The sequence below is a fragment of the Ochotona curzoniae genome, unplaced genomic scaffold (assembly GCF_017591425.1).
Source record: "Ochotona curzoniae isolate NIBS_2020 unplaced genomic scaffold, NIBS_Ocur_1.0 contig_2210, whole genome shotgun sequence".
Taxonomy (NCBI): Eukaryota; Metazoa; Chordata; class Mammalia; order Lagomorpha; family Ochotonidae; genus Ochotona; species Ochotona curzoniae.
In genome coordinates this window covers 55,591,353-55,613,500 of record NW_024465369.1, presented here as the reverse complement: position 1 = coordinate 55,613,500, position 22,148 = coordinate 55,591,353, and the positions used below count along the sequence as shown (strand labels likewise).

Sequence of the window (22,148 nt, the reverse complement as noted above, 5' to 3'; positions counted from 1 at the left end):
AGTTCTTTATCTGCACCAACATGGTAACACTTTTTGCTGATTAAATTTGCTAATATAATTCTGTACCCAGTGTAAGATGGACATCTGGAGTATAAAACATATGCCTATGTTGATGCCTTACCAAGCAGAAGCAGGTATTCATTCAATGGTCAGTTCAAGACCTCTGGGCCAGTGTCAAAAGGGATGAAAGTCTACACAAAAAATTGTTAATCTGCTTAAGACACACACTTGTGTGTGAAAAAGCATGTGAAGGTAGCAACGGATCACACTCCATTCCTTTGTATCTATCAAGAAAGGAAGAACATCCTCAGCATTGTAAGGATTCCAGCACGCCCTCAGTGTGTGACTGCCTCCCAGTCCCGTGTGCACTGCAGTAAAGCCAGTGAGCTCTGCTGAGTCAGGACTCCTTGCTGGACTGATGAACGGAAGGAAGTAAAGCAAGGTCAGGGCTGGCCTAAGGCTGATGAACCTAACTTTCCCTCTGGAATTCAATCTGGAGGACCTGAGGGTTCCCTCTGCTTTGCTTTTGAGAGGGAAGAGGGACTGTGGAAAGCACAAGTGGAGGATGGAGTACTTGGCAGTCTCTCTGGTCTGTCATGGGGTGGACGGTCAGACAACAAGCAACCAGTTTTGCATCAAGCTAAGCACCAGGCTACAGGAAGGATTAGGGGAGACCAGGTCTGAAATCTCTCTAAAGCCCCCACAAGGCCTATGGATGACAGCCAGCTCTGTAATTTCACCAGTGCCACCTGCAAGTGCTGCAAGGACAGAAACACACATTCAAGTGCTGCTGGGCAAAGCAAGCCGGTAGGTGGCAGGAAGCCAGGGAGCCTGGGGTGGAATGAGGAGGGTGCCCTCTGAGAGGGTTAGTGCCAGCATCGGGGGTGATCATGGGAGAACCACACATAGTGCCATGATCTCCAATCCAACTGGGAAAACAGGGCACGTGTTTGCTTTCTGGGCACAGTAGTAGACAGGGATCAGCTCTTTGTTGCCTCACAGTGAGAACTGCTCATAAGCAAGGCTTTCTGCTCTCCTTGGGCCAGCCTCTTATAGGTCAAGGCCAGTACCTTACCATAATGGTGCCGTTGAAGCTTTTTGACACCTGAGGAGGTACAGGTGCTGCAGTTTCCTGGCCACAGGGCCTTAACACATACCCTTTCTTCTGTCTGGAAGACAATAATCTCCCCCATCCCCCAGCCGCTACCTTGATTCTCTTCATCAGTTAACTGTCTGGCTTTGGGTGGTTTCTTAATCACCTCTTTAGGGATCTCTGACTGAGTTTTATAAAACAGTTGCTCAACTTTAACATCTCAGATTCTGTGGTTGCTTCACACAACTTGCTTGACAGCAACACACGTAAGGGAAGAAAATAATTCCTTTTGTATTGTGTGACTGTAATGAACCCTAACTGGTGCAGAGTTTGCATAGACCATGATCATGTACACATTTCTGTAATGTTGGTCATTTGCAGAATCTAATTATTTGAGAAATAAACTTGCAAATAATAGAATGTATCAGGAGGGTTTGGCTCAGAATCCAAACAGATAATTGATGATTCTGGTTGCAAATGAGGTTGGTTTAATGTCTGGGATTTTTGCTTCCTCTACTGGTCCTCAGAAATTCTAAGCATTGAATATTTTTGTTGACCAACAGAGATACTTACCAGTAATACAGGAAGAATTCTTCAACTGGCTTATATCCAAGACACAACAAGCAAGTGCTACAGAAATCCATGCTGACTGCCCATGGTTCAGACATGCTCTGTATCCTTCCAAAAACACATCTCATTTAACCTAAACTGCCTGGATCATAAACTTTTATTTTGTTGCCCATAAAAACACTTTCATTGTGAAAGCAATAAGGTATGAGAAGATTACATGGCAAACCCTTTACAGTGGATCTATAATTAATCACAGAGATAGTGTCATTTTATGGAAAGTGTCTCCCGTCTTGATTCCTTCCTACAGAAGATGCACAAAAACAATAATAAAAAATGAATCCAAAGGGCTCCCTCATGGGAGCAAATGGGTCATTTTTTGCTTCGTGAATAACTCAGCTGTAAATGAGGAGACAAAGACAATGAGTGCCTACTTTCATGGGGAACTTGGAGGAGCTACATCAGGCTCAGGGCTCTTCAAATATGGAGCTCCTATGAGAGGGAGGCAGCCCCAGAATCATTAGTGGTTGGGAAGCTGGGGAGCAGAACCCGCTGATAGGTACTGAGGATTGAGGACAGGATTTCTGAGCAAATTAAAGGAAATCCATATACAGCCACAGCCAGAATAAGTGATCAAAGAGTTAAAATGAAGCCACATTCTACAATGTGCTGGCTTGAGGGAGACTGGTATGAGAGGAGTTGCCAACAACCATCTGATCCTAGACAATTCTGCTTCTGGACTTCCTTGTGGATAAATGGCTTCCATGAGAGCTTCTGAAACTCATCAACCACCAAGCCAGCAAATGAGGCTGGGAACCTCGGTGAGGAGACAGGCAGGTGCAGGGCACTGTAGGATGAGCAGGCTGTAGGAGAATCTGCATGGACAGCCCTAATGTAGAGGCAGAGGAGGTGGAAACTACCATGAGAGGCATGAGAAGTGAGTCTGATGAATGCTAATAGAAATGTTTTAGCCTTTGTGAAGGCTCTACCAAACAGCATAATGTATACATATTTGTGATAAGCTTCCTCACATAAAGACTGCATTTCCTTCCTAGATAGGAAACATGGTGTGCAACCATTCCCTTACCTGTCTGCTCATGGCTTCCACTCCTTGTGTCTGCACAGGAGTAAGAACTGTGAGGGCAGCTTAGAGGAATGCCCATTGGCTCCTGACAGCTTGCTAGTGTCCATGGCTGCTTGGGTGGGCCTTGATTCACTTGTCCTTTGCAGGTGGGCCTCAAGGAAGAGGTGTCTATACTGCCCACAGAGATTAGACATTGGGCATATTTTTACTCCTGCATGGATGGTTTTGCCTGCCCCATGGAGGGCAGAAAAGCTTCTATACACATAAGGAGTCATATACTGTGTTCCATGTGTAGCATTTCCATTTTACCCCTCAAGTGCTCCAGAGAATCTTAGAACATGTAGAGGAAAAACCCAAAGGCTTCAGCAGCCATTTCTCAACAGTTGCAGCTGTCACCAAAGCTGCCTTCCTGAAGGGATGGCCACACCTGTGGCAGGACTGGGTGTGGGTCTCTGTCCTCAGGGCCACGGGGACTGTAGCGCTAATTGCAACTGGTGCTCGTGCTTGGCTTGTTTCTGTTCCGAGCTCCTCTCCCTATCTTGTGCTATCACCTACATCATGCTACCAGGGTCACCACGTGCTCAGCTCCTGTGAATACCCTTGTTTTCCTTCCCACATGACTATTTCTTCTGCAGCTCACACAGGGACATTGCTTCCCAGCTCCTGTTCACTTGCACCATGACTGATTTACCCGTGGGCTCATTCTGAAGAATTGGCTGTTCATTTGTCCCATCTACAGAATGTGAACTGAATTTGGGACACAGGCTTTCGGAAAGTTACCTCCTCATTGTAAAGCTGCCAGCTAATCATGACTACCCCAGAGAAGAGCTAGCCCTGCCTCTAAGCATGGAAGTGAGCTCAATCTGCAAAGCAAAGGAAAAATATGTCAATGAAAGTCAACGAGCGTGCTCAATTTGCCAATCAGGCTGAGCTTATTCTTTTCTACTTCTTTGATCAGAGGTAATACAGTGTCGTATCTCTTAGTCTGCATATTTTACAGTGGAACCATTCAGCGATTTGAAACCACAGCTAATGAATATTTCATCATACTGTCTGAGGTGCATTTGTGCAATAAGGCACATGCATATTTAGCATATGGACTAACTCCCAACAGTTAGAGAATTCTGGAGTTCCTCAGAAGGGACTTAGTTAACTTTAAAAAGAAAGGAAATTCCTTTTTCTGCTTGGAACTTTTGAAAAGACAGACTTGCAAAATCCTGCAAAGTCTACATACAACTCTTACAGTACAAATAGTTCAAGTGAAAAATCTACTTTCCTCATAGGCTTCCCCTTAGAATGTCACATATGATTTTGCTAAAATAATTTCTTATCTTTGATGAGTACTGCTTAATTTTATGCCTTTGCATGGACACCATTATTAAGGGAGTGGAACTACATTTCTGTTTCTATAAAAATAATGTGATTTAAACTGCCACTTAAGCTAAAGCTATACCCATGGATGGGGAAGGCAATCTGCTCCTTCTGTGGGTGATAACTGATCATACAAGGGTGTCACACAACTGGCTAACATTACCCTACCAACTATAACTTCATTTTACATCTGCTTTAAAAAAATTGGAAAATATAGAAAGCATGATAAAATAAACCAAATTTCAAGCTAACACAAAATAAGGAAAAAATCTTTGTCTCATTTACAAAACAAGAGACAACTACTCAGGACACTGTTATATTCCCTTCAAAAAAAGAAAAACTGGGCAGGGAGCTGGATAACCGTGCAGGAGCCATCGTGAGTACTAAGCAGGAATAAACAAACACTGGAAGAGGCCAAAGTGACACAAAAAGGATCAGAAGTTCTGGTTCACATCCAACTCCAGGCCACCAGGCCCGACCTCAAAGGCTCCTTGCCTCCAGTGTTCCTGACTTTCTGGACTCTCATGGGAAAAGGGGAGGATACATGCTTACTTGTACCTGTTTGTCCTATGTGATACCACCTCTCCCAGGAATGACCTACCCTAATCCAGCAGCTCCCCAATTTGGGGCACCAATGAACTCTATGTACTTAGTATCTATTATAAAAAGTAGACTTCCCTAATCTTTGATATATGGATTAATAGTAGTCCACAGACATAATGCGTGAATGCATCTTCTGATTGATTTGCTCAAAGTTCACTTGGGTATTTCATGCTTCTGGTTCTTCATGCTGTTTCTTATAACATGTCTTTACTTTTAAAAAATATTTATTTATTTGCAAGGCAAAGGTATAGAAGAAGAGGAGAGAGGGAAGTGGGGAGGGTGGGAGAGGGAGAAAGAGAGAGAAAGAGAGAGAGAATGAATATTTCATTCACTTCCAATCGGCTGCAAGGTTGGGACTGGGCTAGACCAAAGCCCAATCTGGGAGCTTCTTCCGGGTCTCTCCTGTGGGTGCAGGGCCCAAAGCACTCAGGCTATCTTTTGCTGCTTCACAAGGTGCATTAGCAGTACCAGAAGTGGTATAGCTAGGACTCAAAGTAGTGCCAATATGGATGCCAACCTCACAGTGGCAGTTTCATCCATATGCCACAATGCCAGCCCTATACAGCTATCTTCTTTCTTCTTCCTCCCTCTGGCCAAGTCTTGCAAAGAATTTCTGAAGCACCCAGCCAGGGTTCCTCCCCTGCCCCACCCCACACATGGCTCCACTGCGGCACTTCTAACAGTACATTACAGGCTTGTTTCTGTCTGCACCTCTGTACCTTGGGCTTTCCAAGAGTTTGCCTTTCTCCTCGGTGTTTTTTGCAGCGTTTCTTACCGGGGTCCTCCTATCACTAACAGTCATACTCACTGTACTCATTAAAGGCAGAGCCTTAGGTCTCCAGGACTTCCAGAATCTCTGGGAAGGACCCAAATGCTCCCTCGTCACACAGAAGTTTGAGAGGTGCCAGCCTGGATACACTCATATATCCACGAAATGGGTGAGTAAAGAGAGGGGAAGAGAGAGGTCAGGTAAAGACATGAAAGAGTAGCTGCAGTTGTTTAGAATCAAGAGATCCCTTTGCTTGCTTCTGTTTTCATCAAGCATTAAACAGTAAATGTCATGACAACTTTATAGTTCATATCTGGGATCTGATACATAGTACACTCAACAAATGGAAAGTGGAGAGGGGTAACTTCTTCCTAGTACCTTGGTGTGGAAGAAAAGAAATTTCCTGAATGCTGTTCTGTTTTGTAAGGGAAGAGAACCAACCTCAAATGAACCACTGTCGAGGGCCAGGCTAGTGATCTTCTAGACTGCTCTGAAAAAATGCACTGTCCTCTATGTGAGTTCTCACAAAGCCCCTTAAAAAGGACAACAGCACTCCTGTTTCACAGCTAAGAAGAAATCCAATCAGCGTCAGAGCTAACATATGTGAAGATGAGATTTCTAACTCTGCACCCAGGGCCTCCCAATTAAGTGGTTAATCAATCTTGAAAGTTGCGACTTTTACTAGAATATAGCCTAGTAGGAATCAGCAGCTTGCAGTCACTGCAAGAATAGTGTAGTACACATGGGAGGAATTCTCTTCTATCAACTTCAGATATGCCCTTTGCCTAGGATTTGCTGCCATCTTAGCTGACAAGTTGCCCAAAATGACTGCTTGGTCTCGCTCAGTACCACTCTAATAAATGCAAATAAGCTCCAAGACATACTCTGAAATAGTGATCTAGGATATTTCATTTTAAAATATTACAAAGTATTTTGTATTTATACTAAGATGTAAGAACAAATTTATCTTATTTTTCTTCAGTGGAAATTAATTCTCCTAAAAATGAAAAAGATTTAAAGTCCACACACTAGTACCTCACAGAAATGTAATAGACAGAACCATAGGCTTAATTTCCTTGGGTGTTTCTGCTCTGTGATAAAAACAAATGATTGCTTTTCAGGAACAAGTTACCAGGCTGGCTGACTGGCAGTCTTTATTTTGTGCAAAGGTTCAGAAATCTTTTCAGATGTTTAAGATTTCTTGTCTTTAGTTCTGGTGGGTCTATTATTCTTCAAAAAAGCCTGCAGTGGAAGCAAAGCTGACTTCCAATGCCAAGTGTGTAGCTGACATAACGTATGGGGGTAATCCACATGGGGCTCAGGAAGGCTGTTAAGATGCAATGCTATTTATGCCAGCTTCCTGGGTGACTGCACCTAACCTCAAATGACCAGTTTACAACTTTCTTTGCTTATCAATCTGCTCTTCTTTCACGTCAATTGATTCATTCAGTTTTTGGCAGTGACCCTGGGGAAACATGTAATGCAAAGAGAAACCTCAGGAAGGAAAGAAAATAGGCAAAGAGAAGCTTTCACCTCCAAACAGCAAGTAACATCTATTTAGCATGACACACATTCACAAATGGAGAAAGATGGAAAATATACTGTACCACAGGGATTTGCCTCCATTCAGAGTCATAGGGACCTTGAGTGTGTCCAAGTCATGCGGTATTTGACCTTTGCAAAAGTTTCAGAAAGGATCCTGGAGCTTATTTCTGTTTATTGGACTGGTGCAGAGTGAGGAAAAGGAGTCATTTTGGGCAATTTGTTAGCTAGACAGCAGCACACCCTATACATATAACTCTCCTGAGGCATCAATATGTTTATTACCCTCTTGCATTGTAATCTCGTATATCCTTTGCAACTGTATGTGCGTCCTCATACTGTGGGTTCTTTTAGTATTCTGGCATAAGAATACTAACACACCTCCTGGGGAGGAGGAACTAGTTTGTTGAATTTCCTTTGCACAAATCACAAGCAGAGGGGCCATGGAGAAACATCGTTTGGTGAGTGGAAGGGGATGGCCATAAAGTCTTTTCTGTACAGGTTTTGATCATTGGGAAGGATGTATTTCTTTACAGAGAAGTAGGGCATAGAAAGCTTTCATTATATTTACGAAGAACTAATAAACACATCTAACTCTTGATAGATGTATAGCAACATATATAAATATATAAACAAAACCCCAGAATACACTATTGAGATGGTTTCTATCTTCATTGCATCTTTAGTTGAAAGACAGGGCAAAAGTGTTGAGGCTGGCATTGTAGTGCAGCAAGTCACATCACTGCCTGTGATGCCAGCATCCCATATGGGTGTTAGTCTGGAGCTGGTTCCACTTCCAGTCTGGCTCCCTGCTACTGTGCCTGAGTTAGCAGTGGAAGATGGTCCAAGTGCTTGGGCCTCAGCTCCCATATGGGAAACCTGGATGGAGTTCCAGGCTCTTGGCTTCAGCATAGTGTCCCACAACCAGCTGTTGTGGCCATTGTGGGAGTGAACAGGTGGTTGAAAGATCTCTTTTTCCCTTTCTTTGTAACTTTGTCTTTCAAATGTACCAATAAATAATTCTTTTTAAAAATTCAGTGTTAACACATTCCTTGTGGAGAGCGGAGCCGCGCCTCAAAGATGGCGCTTGCTGACCATTGCTTCGTGGCACAAAGGTGGTAAACAGGTTTTGGGAAGTTACTGAGGATTGGGCCGAGCACGCAGGGAAGCTACGTGACCTAAGTCATGATTGGTGTGTTTATCGCATGACGTGAGGAGCTGTGTATGGATTGGTTTGTGCAATGTAAAAGGGTGTGGGTAAGAAAATGGTTAAAAAAGGAGATTCCCCTGGGCATGCTTCAAGGTTATGCTGTAATCGCTTCACTGTAATAAATCTTACAACTGTTGCAACTTTTTCTTTCTTTTCTTTTCTTTGCTACTACGCTTGAAGTCTTGACCAATAAACTTTTTAAAGAGTCTTTACCGTATCGGGGTTTTGCTCGCGGGACGAGGGACCCCGATAATTCCTGATCATTAACAAGGGAACTGAACATGTCATGAAACTGTTATGTACCAATGCCAGATGGCTGAAGAGGCTCCAAGACAGGCTCTTCTACTGCTAATTCCATTATAAACAGGCCTTGCTGAGTGGCATGGAAAAGCATCTTTTTATGACTGTGCAGCGGCTGCAGATCCCTCCTGTCCTGTGTATACTAGGAATGCTTGTGATTTTGGCCACATGGGCTTTTGCAATGGAATCTCTTATTCGTTACTCTATCAGCACCCTCCATGCAACTGAACTAAAAAAAAAAATTTGCTTCCTATTATACCATCTACTATGATTCTAGGGCCTCTGTATTTTTTCCTATACCTCCAACTAACATGTAAAAAGTCACACAACAATTACAATGATACTCCTAATTTTAAAAAGGCTATTGAATGGCTTTTAAGTATTTATTTGTTCAATCATCACTCACCATAAGCTATGCAAAAAGGCATTTTGTTTCATGCAGTTTCAGTGGCATGAAGGCTGGCATACCTGACTATGTTGCTGGCATCAGAAGGGCTGGGCATCAGCCACAAAGGCCCAGGAACACCGGCAAAATCGCTGCCTTACTGAAGCCAAAGAGTAATAACCCCTAAACAGCTGCTTAATGGGACAATTCCCTGGTGCCTTTAACTCTGCATGCCACGAATCTTCACCTTAATCCTAGCTTCAACTGTGATATTTTGGTTTTATTGAAAAATGAGAAAAAGATTCAGGTAGAAACAGAATGGCTAGTGAAAGTGAGTGCCTATCATTAGCTACAAGCTTCAGTTCTTAACTTTCCCATTTTCTTCTGAGGACTGAGTTGAATTCTATAATAAAAAAACGGGCAAAAAACACCCGACAACAATAAGCAAGGCCCTCAATTTCCCACATAACAATATAATTGTTTTTCTGGTCTCAAGGAAACAAACATGCAATGTGACCTTTAAAATGTGCAGCTGAAAGGTTTTGTTTCAAGCAGTATGGATTGATATGAGAAGAGAAGGCCCATTGGTCTGGTTTTGGGGTGTAGAATTATCAAGGGAGGGAGGGGTCTCTGTCTTCTCCTCAACAAGCTGCAGCAGGATGAGCCACAGTACTAGCACAATCCTTCCATCTGGGCCTCACCCAGGAAGCCTCAGCACTGCTGACAGCTCAGGCCAGATAATTCTTTGTCATAAGCGCATGGGAAGGAACTAGAGGTGAGGAGCTCTTTTGTGTGTTCTAGGATGTTTTGTGGCATCCCTGTTTACTTCTTGGAATTCAGTAGCACTCCCCCCCCTTTTTTTTTGCATCTTTGATAACCACGTCTATTTCCAGACCAACTGCCTTCCTGAAGTGGGGGGGGGGGGTGGCAAATGCATCCAGTTGAGAATCATCACTTCTGGTCCCATGGAGATCACACATGGCAGGTTCATTCACTCAGTGTTTCTAATTGCAAAGGCATTTTTATTTTACTTTTAAAATCTATATTTGGGACCCTGGGAGACAAGTGAAATCAGTATTTCTGCGGGTGGCACCGAAGCGAGGAATGGCCTCCAGAGTTCTCAGAGATTTTAATTACAGTGTATATTTAGATACTCTGGCATGTAAAGAAGTAAATGCCAATTTGTAAGCATTAGCTCTGAGTCAATCTTAAAGTTATTCAGCCGGAGAACAAAGACAGGCTCAAAGGGCACAGAAACAGCTGGCTCCTGGCACTACCTGCAAGGCTGGGTGTCAGCACAGTGGCTAAAAGTTTGGAGATTAGAGGGGGAGCAACCAGCCACCAATCAACCAATATAGCAATTACCCAACTGTGTGACAAACCCACAAAAGTAAAGAAGCAAGTCTTACTGACTCCTACTAAAGGACCTCCCAGACATATGCCTCAAGCATTCTGTTTTAGCTGGCTATTCAAGGAGCAGCAAGCTGAGAACTGCCACCTATGTTGTTCTGATCACAACAGCCCCATTGGCAATTTCTCACTTGGGAGGCCTTCTCCAGCTGGTGCCTAGGAAAAAGACAGTGTATTTCAAATGTCACAGTGATGCTATCTGGCCTGTGTGCAGCCACCTTGATACTCTGGCAGGATTTTGCTTGGCTACCAATAGGGTTTCGGCAGCAGATGAGAGGGATTCGAGGGATGCCAGAAGATACACTTATCTCAAAATAGTTTTCCTTTCAGCCTGAAATTCTCACTTTGAGTTATTCTTTTGGCTAAGGGAAAAAGTGTCAACAGAGCACTTGTTAACATGCAAATGTGTGGCTTTGGAAAGGAAGCCACATCATCAAAAGGATGAAGTTATCTGTTACACAAGACAAATACGATTCACTGGTTAAAAGGAGGTAAAGACCAGGAATAGAGACTCCTTGGCAAGCTCCAGGCTTGACGGAGGTGTGAGGGTGAGCAGCCCTTCCTGTGGGCAGCAGTAGGTGGCGTGTTCTGTGTCTGGTATGAACAAGGACATGATGTGAAGGAGGAGAGGATATAGGAAAAGCAGGCAGTGATTCACGGGTTAGGACAGCGGAAACTTCTGACCCACTTTTAAATTCTGTGTGGTCAGGCCTGTAACAGAAAAAAAAAATCAACAGAGAGACTAGGACTGCTTCTGGCCTCTTTATGTAGAATGCATGCTTTGATGGATTTTCTTTTCCTAAACCAAAGCAAAGCAACCTGAAGGGACTGTTCTCTGGCCCCCATTTTCCTGAGACAGTTTTTGATTACATGCTGAAATGACAATCATACCTACCAGAATTTTTACATCTCTATCTTAAAATATGTTCTCCCCCAGCATATGGCACAACTCCCAAGTATTATTCTACTTCCTCGATATTTATTGAATTTAACCATCTATTGTTTATTTGTAAGCATTCATGATCAACATGGACACACACACACACACACACACACACACACACACACATTTGTGACAAGAAGCTTGACTTGTCTGCACATAAAGCAACTAGATCTGGCAGCTTAAAGTCCAAGGATGAATATTTTCCAGTTGTGGTAGGAGGCCAACCATATGGGAAAGGACCAGCTGTTTCATGTTAGCTCCCAATGTGACTTTTCATCTCATGTTGCCAAATTTATTTCCTGTTAGGACCCGTTGTGGGAGCATACTGTCATCTTTGTTCTTTTCTCAGATCCCCAGATGCATCTGGGAAAATGAGAACGCTCTGTTATGGTCACTGAGCCCTATGGAACTCTGTCTTGGTTAAATGCCATCTTTAATTTTATATATGAGCTATTTAACGGTTTTCTTCAAAACTGTGGAAGGATAAGCATTCAGCTCATTTAATCCCGATGTGCTTTCACTTGGCAATAAGCATGTACAAACAACTGTTTTCTCCCAGTCTCTCAAAATCAGCATTCCCATGATTTCCAGAAGGGTTGTTGTTGTTTTTTTTTTTTTTTGGTAGAATTTAGTCAAGTAAGGACACATGTCCTCAAGCTGGCACTTCCATAGCAGAGTAAATATTTAGAATTTCTTGCTTGAGAGTTTCTATCTATTTCTAAGCTACGTCCAACCCCCGCTATGGAGTTAGGAGATCTGGAGGCCCAAAGTAAGGCATTGGCAAGGAACGTATGGGTCCCTTTCGCTGAGTGCCGCATCAGTTAGTGTCTGCCCCAGGAACTTTGCTCCTTTGGAAAAGTATGGGATCTGTCCTATGTCCTCCACATGCCTTATGGTGTTATACTGAGGTCAGAACTATACTCAATGAAGAGTTTGACATTCAAAGCTCTGATGCTTAGAGTACATGGTTTTACTATCTATAGGAAGGCTTCATTTTTTCTTTTAAACTTCTAAGCCACTCTCTTCTGTTCTGTAAACCTGATCATTTTCAGAAGTGCCATGATGCCTAAAATTTATTCTTTTGTCCACTTAGAAAATAAGAGGGAGACTTCCTATAAGCACATCTACATGCTGGCCGAATAGCTGGCTTATCTGGAAGAGAAACAACATTTTTCTATTTGGCAGAAACACATGCAAATAAATCGTTGACAAAAGAAAGCACTTTGGTTTTATTTTTAAGATGCCACTTATGCAATTACTGTGGGATCATTTTGATTAGAAGTTAGACCAGAAAACAAGTGCTAGTATTTGCTCATTTTATAGCTATGGCACACAGAGAATGGTTGTTCTAAATTTTGTTCTCCTTCCATTGGGAGGAAAAGTGCCATTTTGTTAAGTAGGTGACTTCTAAGCAGCAGCAGCAGCAACGCTGGCAGAGCTGCTTCAGAAGCGGTCTCTCCCATCAGCCTAAAATGCAGTGTGAATTACCAGCAGAGAAAAAGCCACACCGCTTCTGTGGGTGCTGACTTTCCTGGCTTTGTGCTTTCAGCTCTTGAAGAGTAGAGTGCTCAGAGAATCTGCTATAAATCTCAAGATGCCTCATGACCTATGGGATGCTCATTTTACTAAGAAGTGAACTAAAATAAAATAAAAAGTACTCCAACCAGCTGGAGGAGGGAGAGGTAGTTGGAGGTCATTGCCACATTGGGTCAATCAGTATGAGAGTTCCAGGCATCACACAGAGATGCCGAGAGGAAGAGTTCAGCCTACGATGCCATGCAAAATGATAAGGCAGAGGTTCTGCTCTGAGCAGTACTGATGCTTTCAGATGCTTTCAGGCACACTATGATCCCCTCCAGTCAAGCCTGGCCTGCTGGCTGTTTGCGTTATCAGTGCTGGCTTTCATAGAACTGAGGCATTATTCAGGGATCCTATGCTGTAATGCTCAGACATTTACTAGATGGCCCTTCAGAGAGAAAGTGTGTGGGCTCCAGCATTGGAGAACAGGCCTGCAAGTTGGGAACATTTAGAGGTATAAGGGTGACTTACTTAAAAGACAGACTGGAAAAGTTACATTAACTTGATTATGATGGTGTTATTAACAATAATAATAATACTTTCCTGGAAATGCCTTGAACAGCTAGATTAATAACAGTTAGATTAATATCTAATTAAACAGTTAGCTATAGATACCATACCAGGTGTGCGTGTGTGTGTGATTTGTAATTACTTCTCATCTTGGAGGGTCTTTGGGGGCTGGTGCTGTGGCATAACAAGCAAAGCCACTTCCTGTGGTGCTAGCATCCCACATTGGGGCTCGTTTCCATCTGATGCTTCATTTTGATCCAGCTCTTTGTTAATAGCCTGGGAAAGCAGCAGAGGATTGGGCTCCTGTACCCATTTGGGAGACTGAGTCTCCTGGCTGCTGGCTTCAGCCTAGTCCTATGGCTCCAGTTTTTACCATTTGGGGAGTGAACCAAAGTATGGAAGATTTTTCTCTGTCTCTTCCTCTTTAGCTTTGCTTTTCAAATAAATAAAATGAATTTTTTTTTTAAAAAGCTCTTTGAAAGGCTGAATGATAAGCATTTCTTTCAAGTCCCTGCACCCTTAGAATCTCATATGTAGCAGATGGTTTTAAACTCATGAATTTTAGATTAGGTTAGTGTGAAGTATAATCCTTAGTTTTATACAACTCTACAATTTTTGTGAAAAAGCACATCAGTGTCAAAGCAAGGACTTGGAACAGGAAATTTGTGGGAAATGTGATCAAATTTTAGAATTTCAGGAGGCCAATGAGTTAAAGGGAACCTGCTACATGAACCTGCGCACTGTGGGTATGTTTTTCCGTTGGCTTTTTTCCTTTTCATGTCAATACCTGGATTTTCTTGTGGAAGATCCTAATTGTTCAACTCCATCCCTGGGGCTGAGGCAGGGTTCACAGGACTCTGGCCTATTTAGCAGGAAGGCTGTTCCTCTTGCTACTGTGATAGTTTAGATATGCAAGCTAGTGCAGCCAATGAGAATTAGCCGTTGGACTTTTGCTAGAGCTCCTAGGAACCAAGCCTTCTCCCAGATCTCAGTGCTACAGGAAGCTTGGAGATGTAAGGGAGATCTTCTTTGCTGACACAGAAGAATTAAGAGTAAGTCCAAGTTGAGAGAGGATGAGAAAGATAGACAGACACTGAGTACTGACAATACATTTTGTATTTAGAAATAAATTTGCATGAAGGACTCTTATATAATTTTCAGAAATATCTTTTTCTTTTTAAGTAGTGTGATTTGGGTTTCTATAACGTGAAACTGAGAGTCCTGATATACTGAGAACATTTTCCTATCAATAGTAACTTATACTAACACATACTCCATTTTGTGGGTATAAGAAAATGAAGACTCAAAGAAATGTCTTCCCATCAATAGCAACTACAGTGCAGGACAAGGACAGGACCAAAACTGCATTGATGCACCATTCTTTAATGCTAAGTGCATTTGTTTCCTTTTGTTAAATAGATTTCTAAAAAATATTTAATTATTTCACTTGAAAGTCAGAACGGTTTTATGGAGAGAAGGACAGAATTTGCATCTGTTGGTTCACTCCTGAAATGGCTGAAATGGTCAGAGCTTAGCTCATCTGAAGCCAGGAGCCAGGAGCTTTTTGCAGGTCTCTTGCGTGGATGCAGGGTCTCAAGGCTTTAGGTCATCCTCTACTGCTTTTCCAGGCCAGAAGCAGGGAGCTGGATGGGAAGTGGATCAGCCGGGACATGAACTGGCGCCCATATGGGAATCCCAGTATGTATAAGGTGAGAATTTAGCCATTGAGCCATTGTGCTGGACCCACCTTGATGATGCTGGAAGCATTTTGTTTTCTTAGTAGAATTCATGATATTGGCCATTCATGGATTTGTAAATAAAATTATTTTTTGAGGTTTTGTTTTATTCATTCTTAACATCTTTGGGTCAACTTGAAACTCCAATGAACTATGTTATTAGGTTTTATTTTATTCTTACCCTTTCTCTTCTTTATTATTCCCCAGAGGAATAATTTGCCAGAGCATGTGCTTCAAAATCTCTGGGAACTGCTCAGTGATGATTGTGAATTAAATACACAGCCTTGTCCACCTGACGTTCTTACTTACCGGAAGTTCTCTGGGCTCATACACTTAGAGTTCCAAAACTCAACTACTTACCAGTTGTGTAACTCAGCAAAGGCAGCTTTGATCTTCTTCACGGAACTGTCCACTTCCTCTTTGATCATAACACGGTATCTTGTTAGAGAAACGGTGCAGCGTTGTAAATCCTTCACTGATTTCTCAATATTTGGGCCTAAAATTGATGTCAAGAAAAAAATGGTAAGTTGTGTACTTTATTTTTTATATTTTACTTGAGGTAAACCACAAAACAAAGCAATTAACCAACCAATTAACCAAACAAACCAACCATAGAGGAGGACAGAATTCATCTTTTCTTTCTCAAAATAACTCACAGAGTGGATACCTCAAGCCCAGAGCCTGCTGTGATTTCACCATTCAGGTGGGTTTCTGGCCAAGCTATTGGGGGATACATTTTAGGAAGAGGCTCTCATCTTGGTGTTCTATCACAAACTGTAGTGTCTCAGCATCTGATACATCCAAAGACTGACCGTGCTGTCTTTGGTGGTCTCTATAAACACTACTCTGTGAGGGTAAAAACCAGCATGTCTTATGGAAGAGGAAAAAGACCCAGGGACTGGGTGAGGTACAAATGAGGTAGGGAGAGGAGAGGACCTCTGTGTCAGGTGTGCTGGCTCTGGCCCCATCAGCCAGGCCTGTCATTTCAGCAGCAGCTCTTACAGAAGCTCCGTGGGTGCCCACCTTGCCTAGAACCGTCATTCGGGTCTACATAGAGCGTACAGCAAATTTGGCAGATTGGCCTTATCCCAATCAGGGCATGTTTCTTAGAAGCAAAAAATATCTCCTGTCCAGGAGAGTGGGAAAGGATATCACACTAAACTCCAAGAAATCAGAAACAAGGGATGCTAAATGAGAAGCATATCATTTAATCGTCTGAGAATCAGAAAGGGAGTAATTTATTCCCTTTCACTTTTAATACTACTTATGAGTCAAATATAACGAAGCTTAAAAAAATAATAAAATTCTAAAGCACCAGGTATAGATCCCTCTTTTTCAGAGTTATACTGTCTGGAGGTTCTAACCGAGACTGAATTTACATGTCAAGGTCACCTCTGAATAAGATACAATAGCCTCTAGACTCATCTTCATTCAAGTCAAGAACCTGTGTACCAGAGAAACATGCATTCTTTCAGCATCCACATTTCTTAAAGGGCTCTTATGATGAACCCTGTTTTTAAAGTATTAGGATTGAAAATATTTGTGGTGCAAGTTTATGACAACTGAGATCAGAAAAGCCAAAGAAGGGCAGAGACAGTGGATACAACTTCATTTAAGTAATCAAGACTTTGAGTAATGTGGAGGGAAGTCACACCTGCCTTTCAATCTATGTAGGTCACAAAAATAAATACAATTGCATGCTCATTTTCTTCACTAGGCAGCATCTTTTGGAAAATGCTGTTATCAGGCACTTTTCTGTGTGTGTAAAATATATTGAATCATCTGTGCAAAAGAAATAACTTTACCTCTTTTCTTTGCCAACTCATCTGGCTTTATTTCAAGATGAGCTGTAGGGGCATTGGACTTAACAGGAGATGTTTTGGCCTTAGGCTTGCTTGGGTTACAAGGCTGCTCAGCTGACCACTGTAGGCCATCTGACCTCTCTGCTGTTCCGTATATAGGTTTAGGGTTGCCATCTAGGGATAGTTTCTGTTGGAGTAGTCTGTTGCCTTCTGTAAGAGAACACCAGATAACGACCGTGAAGTGATAAACTAAACACAGCGATGATAAAGTGATGGCAGAAGCCAAGATTTTTGTTTTTGTTTATATGTTGGCAACAATGTCTTTTGCTAAAAAGCACTCTAGAAACTGCTGTAAAAGACTCTCCAGGAGATTAGAGGTTCTACTAGAAAGAGCATTGCGTTCAGAGCTAGAATATATGGGCATGTATTTCGAGTCTTGTAACTGCTTGCACAATCACCCACAGTGAGTCACTTACTATTTCAGGGCCTAGTTTTCTCACCTATAACTGTCCAGCAATGTACTGAGCATGTTTGCTTTTATTTTCTTTTTTTAAATGATTAGGCACAGACATCTTCAAGTGTGGCTTCATATTGAGTATTGACGCTATAAAGATAGAGCCCTCCCATATCTGCATGCTACATTAATGTTTTGATATCTTATTCTGAATTAATGAAGGCAGAAGAATGATTGGAGACAGGGCAAGAATGAAGTCACAACAGTTACTATAATCATTTCATCTAATTTATGGAGGGTTTAAATCAGGAAACATCGTCATAATAACCCAACTATATTTAAAAGCCAGGGAGTCAGGTTCTCTCTGAAGCTTTAATACATGTGGCAATAAATTACCAGTATGTAGCTTTCAGCACCTTTTAAAGGCAGGTTCCTATGTAGCCGTTGCTGAAGTGAATTAAATGGCACCTTAGTGGTCTGAAAAGGAAATGTATTATCCTTCATATTTTACTACTAGAGAGCTTGGGTGTGAAAAAAAGGGAGAGGCCAACGTGCTTTTGCTTTGCCAATTTGTTTTGGAAGGCCAGGTGCTTGGAGACAGCTGAATTTAGTAGGAAGGCAATAGTTTGTATCCAGGAGACGCATGTTCTGGTTTTCTCTGCATCCTGGGTGACGGTATGAGCATGGGATTAGTTCTCCGACTAGAACTCAAGCAGAGGACTGCCATCCACACGAAGCCCAGGCTCCTTTTCACCCTGCTTCTCCCTACCTGGCTGGTGCCTCATACAAACTCATGACATTACATTTTGACATACGGTGTCATGTTTGTCCCTCATTCCTGCTTTTTCATGGCTTTCTCAAGGGCAGATATCAAGTTCAATTCATTTTTTGACATCCCAGTACTTGTAAAATTATGTCTGACTTAAAGTATACTTAAACACTTTAAATTATTTCATAGAACAAAACAGGACAAATACAAAACACTCTTCCAGACACTGTCACATACATCCTAGATATCACACCAGGGAAATGTGCAAACAAATATAATATAGTCAATTTGATTTTAGATGTTAGCCCATTTAGGACAAATGTAATTTGACTAGTTGAATCTATCTTTCCAATCTTTACTTAAAGAAAGCACAACATACCTTTCATGGGTTGAATCATAAAAATTTACTTTAAGAATAATTATGGCACACAATGAATGTTCATCAAGGTGGTAAGCAAGTAAATAAAAACTGAAACCACTGTTTCTCATATTAATAGACAGATTTAAATGCTAGCATGTGATGTTTTCTTCAGTTACACTAAGATGAAGTTTTACTAAGAGGCAGGAGTGGTCAAAAATGAAGTGTGAGATGAGTTTCCCTTGTACTTAGTATACATGGAAATTCCAGAAATTCATCTCCTTTGATTGATTCACGGGCTAGCATTCTGACTCCTGGGTCATCGTGCTGGAGTGGACATGGGTGGTTCTTCCCACATTATGATGAATTTACAGGTTTAAGTTATAAGAATGATTAATTCCAAGCTGTTCTCAACTCATTTCCCCTCTAAATCACAGCTGAGATTCAATCTTGATTAGATATTATGAATTGAGAAGCTAAAACACAGCTCTTTGTGCATAGTATAATAAATTTGTCATAATCTTAAAATAAGGGGATTTATATTATGGTCTAATGGAAATAATGACCTTTAAATAGAGGGGAAATTATTCTATTAGAAGGCAAATAAATTTTAAACAGAAGACAAACATGCAAATGAGCATGAACTAGTTAGCTTAGAGCTAGAACTATTTTGTTTACACATCAGGAAATTGATAAGTGTTGTGGATTCATTTCATCATGTATCCAACAGACAGTAATTGAGAAATTTAACAAGCAGTATCTTGGGTGGATCCTGCAAAGTTGTCTCATTATTGGTTGCATCACTGATTACCAAAAATGTCTGAAATTCTCCAAGGCCACTTTGTGTGGCGTTCTACACCTATGACAAAATTAGATGCTTCCCGATCACAAATACCAACACTTCTAACAAGGAATAGAGCTTTTACTTAGATATACTTCATTTCTTCTAATATCAGCAATAGCACCAGGTATGGAATCCACTTGTAAATTTCAATACACTGTAGCTGAAAAGGTTTAATTCACACAAGTCTTCAACATCTAATGAGGTGACAACTAGCCACATGTGGCTACTGAATACTGGAAATACGGCTTGCCCAAACTGAGGCATGCTGTAAGTGTAAAAATATATACTCAATATTCAAAACTTAGTGATTAAATGTTTTAAAATATTTCTTTAATAGTCCGAAGAGAATTGACTGTATGTTGAAATAATACTTTGCATATAAATTAGATTAAATGTATTGCCCAATTTCCTTCACTTGTTTACATTTATTTTTGAATGTAGCTACCAGGAAATATAGTTTTAGATACAATATATATTACATATGGCACTAATATAAACCATAAACAACATATGATTAGTGGTCTACAAAGTGCAATCATTAATTATTTATGTTCTAGAATAAGTGAGTATTTATTTTAGTGAAGTCTTAAAGACAGAGTAAAATTTGGCTTTTTTATTTTTATATGCTTAATACTTGGTGGGTGAGAAACACTGGATAAATGAATAAGTTAATTAGCATTTCTTTAGTACTTTCTATGCCCAAGGCTCTTCTAAGAGTTAGGAAGCCTAATATGACATGAGTCTCAGGCTATTTCTTTATCTGACATTCATCAAATAGTTTAAGCAAAGTAGTCACATCTTGGGAGGAAAAGTTAACTCTAGAAAATATGCCTATACTTTAATAAAACTGTATATATTTCTATTAAATCCTTGCTCATGTCTCTAAAGTAGCTCTTAGAATCATTGCTTTGATTGAACTATCATGAGTCTTTCTTTTATTTTATAAATATATCAAATTCCAGATATATGGTATATAACTTTCAGAGTATTGTATTAGATTTAACTGAACTCAATGGATACAAATAGAATGCCCAAGGAGATTAATGAGACTTCTTCACAGGAGATCAATAAGTCACAGCCTCTCTGTCCTTAATAACTAATGTGAAAATTTAATATAAGATGATCGCATAGCAAATCTGAATTGATTTTCCCCATTTAATTGGCATCTTTGTTGAAGACTGGTTGACTCTACGTGAGGGTCTATGTTTGTACTCTATTCTATAATGGTTTGTTCTCACAGCACCACCAAACTCTTTGGCTTGCTTTAACTACAAAATGAGTTTTAAGATCATGTAATGTCCTACAAATTTGCTCTTCTTTTGATTGTTTTGATGATCTTCAATGCTTTGCCCCTCAATATAATGAATCAGCTGGTCTATTTCAACAAATCTAATGGGAGTTTGATTGGCCTTGTGGTCTATCTGGAAAGCAATTTAAACATAGCTGTTATCTTAGCAATGCTGAAATCTTTCCATCATTGAACATGACATACCAGGATATTTATTTACATTTTCTTCAAATTATCTCAGCATTAAGGCTTTTTTAAAGATTTACTTTATTTTTACTGGAGAGTCAGGTAAAAAAGAGAGAAGAGACAGAGAGTGAGATCTTCTATCTGTTGCTTCACTCTCTAAGCGACTGCAATGACCACAGCTGAGCCAATCTAAAGCCAGGAGCCAGAAGCCTCCTTCAGATCTCCCAAGGCCTTGGGCTGTTCTGGACTCCCTCATCAGGCCACAAGCAGGGAGCTGGATGGGAAGCAGGACGCTGGGACACGAACCAGTGCCCATATGGAATCCCAGCACATGCAAGACAAGGACTTTAGCCGCCTGGCCATTGCGCTGGTCCCTACATATTTTTAGTGTTTGTGTATTTTCATTCAAATATATGCCCAGGTATTTCAGACTTTTATGTTACTGTTTATAACAATCTTTACATTTTCAATTCAAAAATAACCAATTTCTGCAGTGCTAAAATGATGGACTTTTTATATATTGAATTTGTATCCAGGGTTGAGTAATTTTTTTTATTCTTAAGTTTTATTTATTTATTTATTTATTGGAGTAGATTTCTTAAGATTTTCTACAGTTGGGCCTGGCATGATGGCTCAGTGGCTAAATCCCAGCTTTTAAAGTGCCAGGATTCCATATAGACACTGGTTTGTGTCTCTGCTGTTCTGCTTCCCTTCTTGTGGCCTGGGAAAGCAGTCAAGGACCGCCCAAAGCCTTGGGCCCCTGCACTGGTGTGGGAGACCTGGAAGAAGGTTCTGGCTCTTGGATCAGCTCAGCTCTGGCATTGTAACCATTTGGGGAGTTAACCAGCCGATGGAGGATATTTCTATCTTTCCTTCTCTTCACAAATCTGATCTGTCTTTGCAATAAAAATAAATGAAACTTTTCAAAAAAAGATTTTCTATAGACATAATAATGACATCTGTAAGGAATTTCTTCATTTACAAACTGTCTTTGTTTTGTTGGATTGACTAGGAATTCTAGGTCAACGTAGAATAAACTACTTGTATTGTTCTTGATCTTGGGGAAAGTACATCCCATATTTCACCACTAAATATGGCACTAGGAGAAGAGTTTTCATATGTTTATCAGACTCAGGAAGTTCTCTTGTATTCCTACTTTGCTGAGAGTTCTGTCAGGTGATTTTCTTATTTTATCTGCTGAGATGAGTGCATCATTTTCCCTTTAAACAACAAGTTATGCTGATTGGTTTTCAAATGTCAAACCACTGACATTCCTGCGGTAAACCATACTTGGTTATGGTGTGTTATGCTTTATATATGTTACTTATTTAATTTACTAGTGCTTT

General features: G+C 40.9%; 1 protein-coding gene across 3 annotated transcripts in view; it reads right to left on the bottom strand.

The window, feature by feature from the left end:
- SPATS2L (spermatogenesis associated serine rich 2 like) overlaps positions 1–22,148 on the bottom strand; it is a 95,840-nt gene that overhangs the window by 21,364 nt on the left and 52,328 nt on the right. For 2 of the 3 annotated variants that reach the window (XM_040971946.1, XM_040971945.1), the window contains exons 6-7: positions 16,907–17,113; positions 15,462–15,597 (exon numbers count right to left, since the gene is read on the bottom strand). In XM_040971946.1, the coding sequence (XP_040827880.1) occupies positions 15,462–15,597; positions 16,907–17,113 (343 nt within the window). The remainder of the gene's footprint in view (positions 1–15,461; positions 15,598–16,906; positions 17,114–22,148) is intronic. The other variant, XM_040971947.1, reaches the window with a different exon arrangement.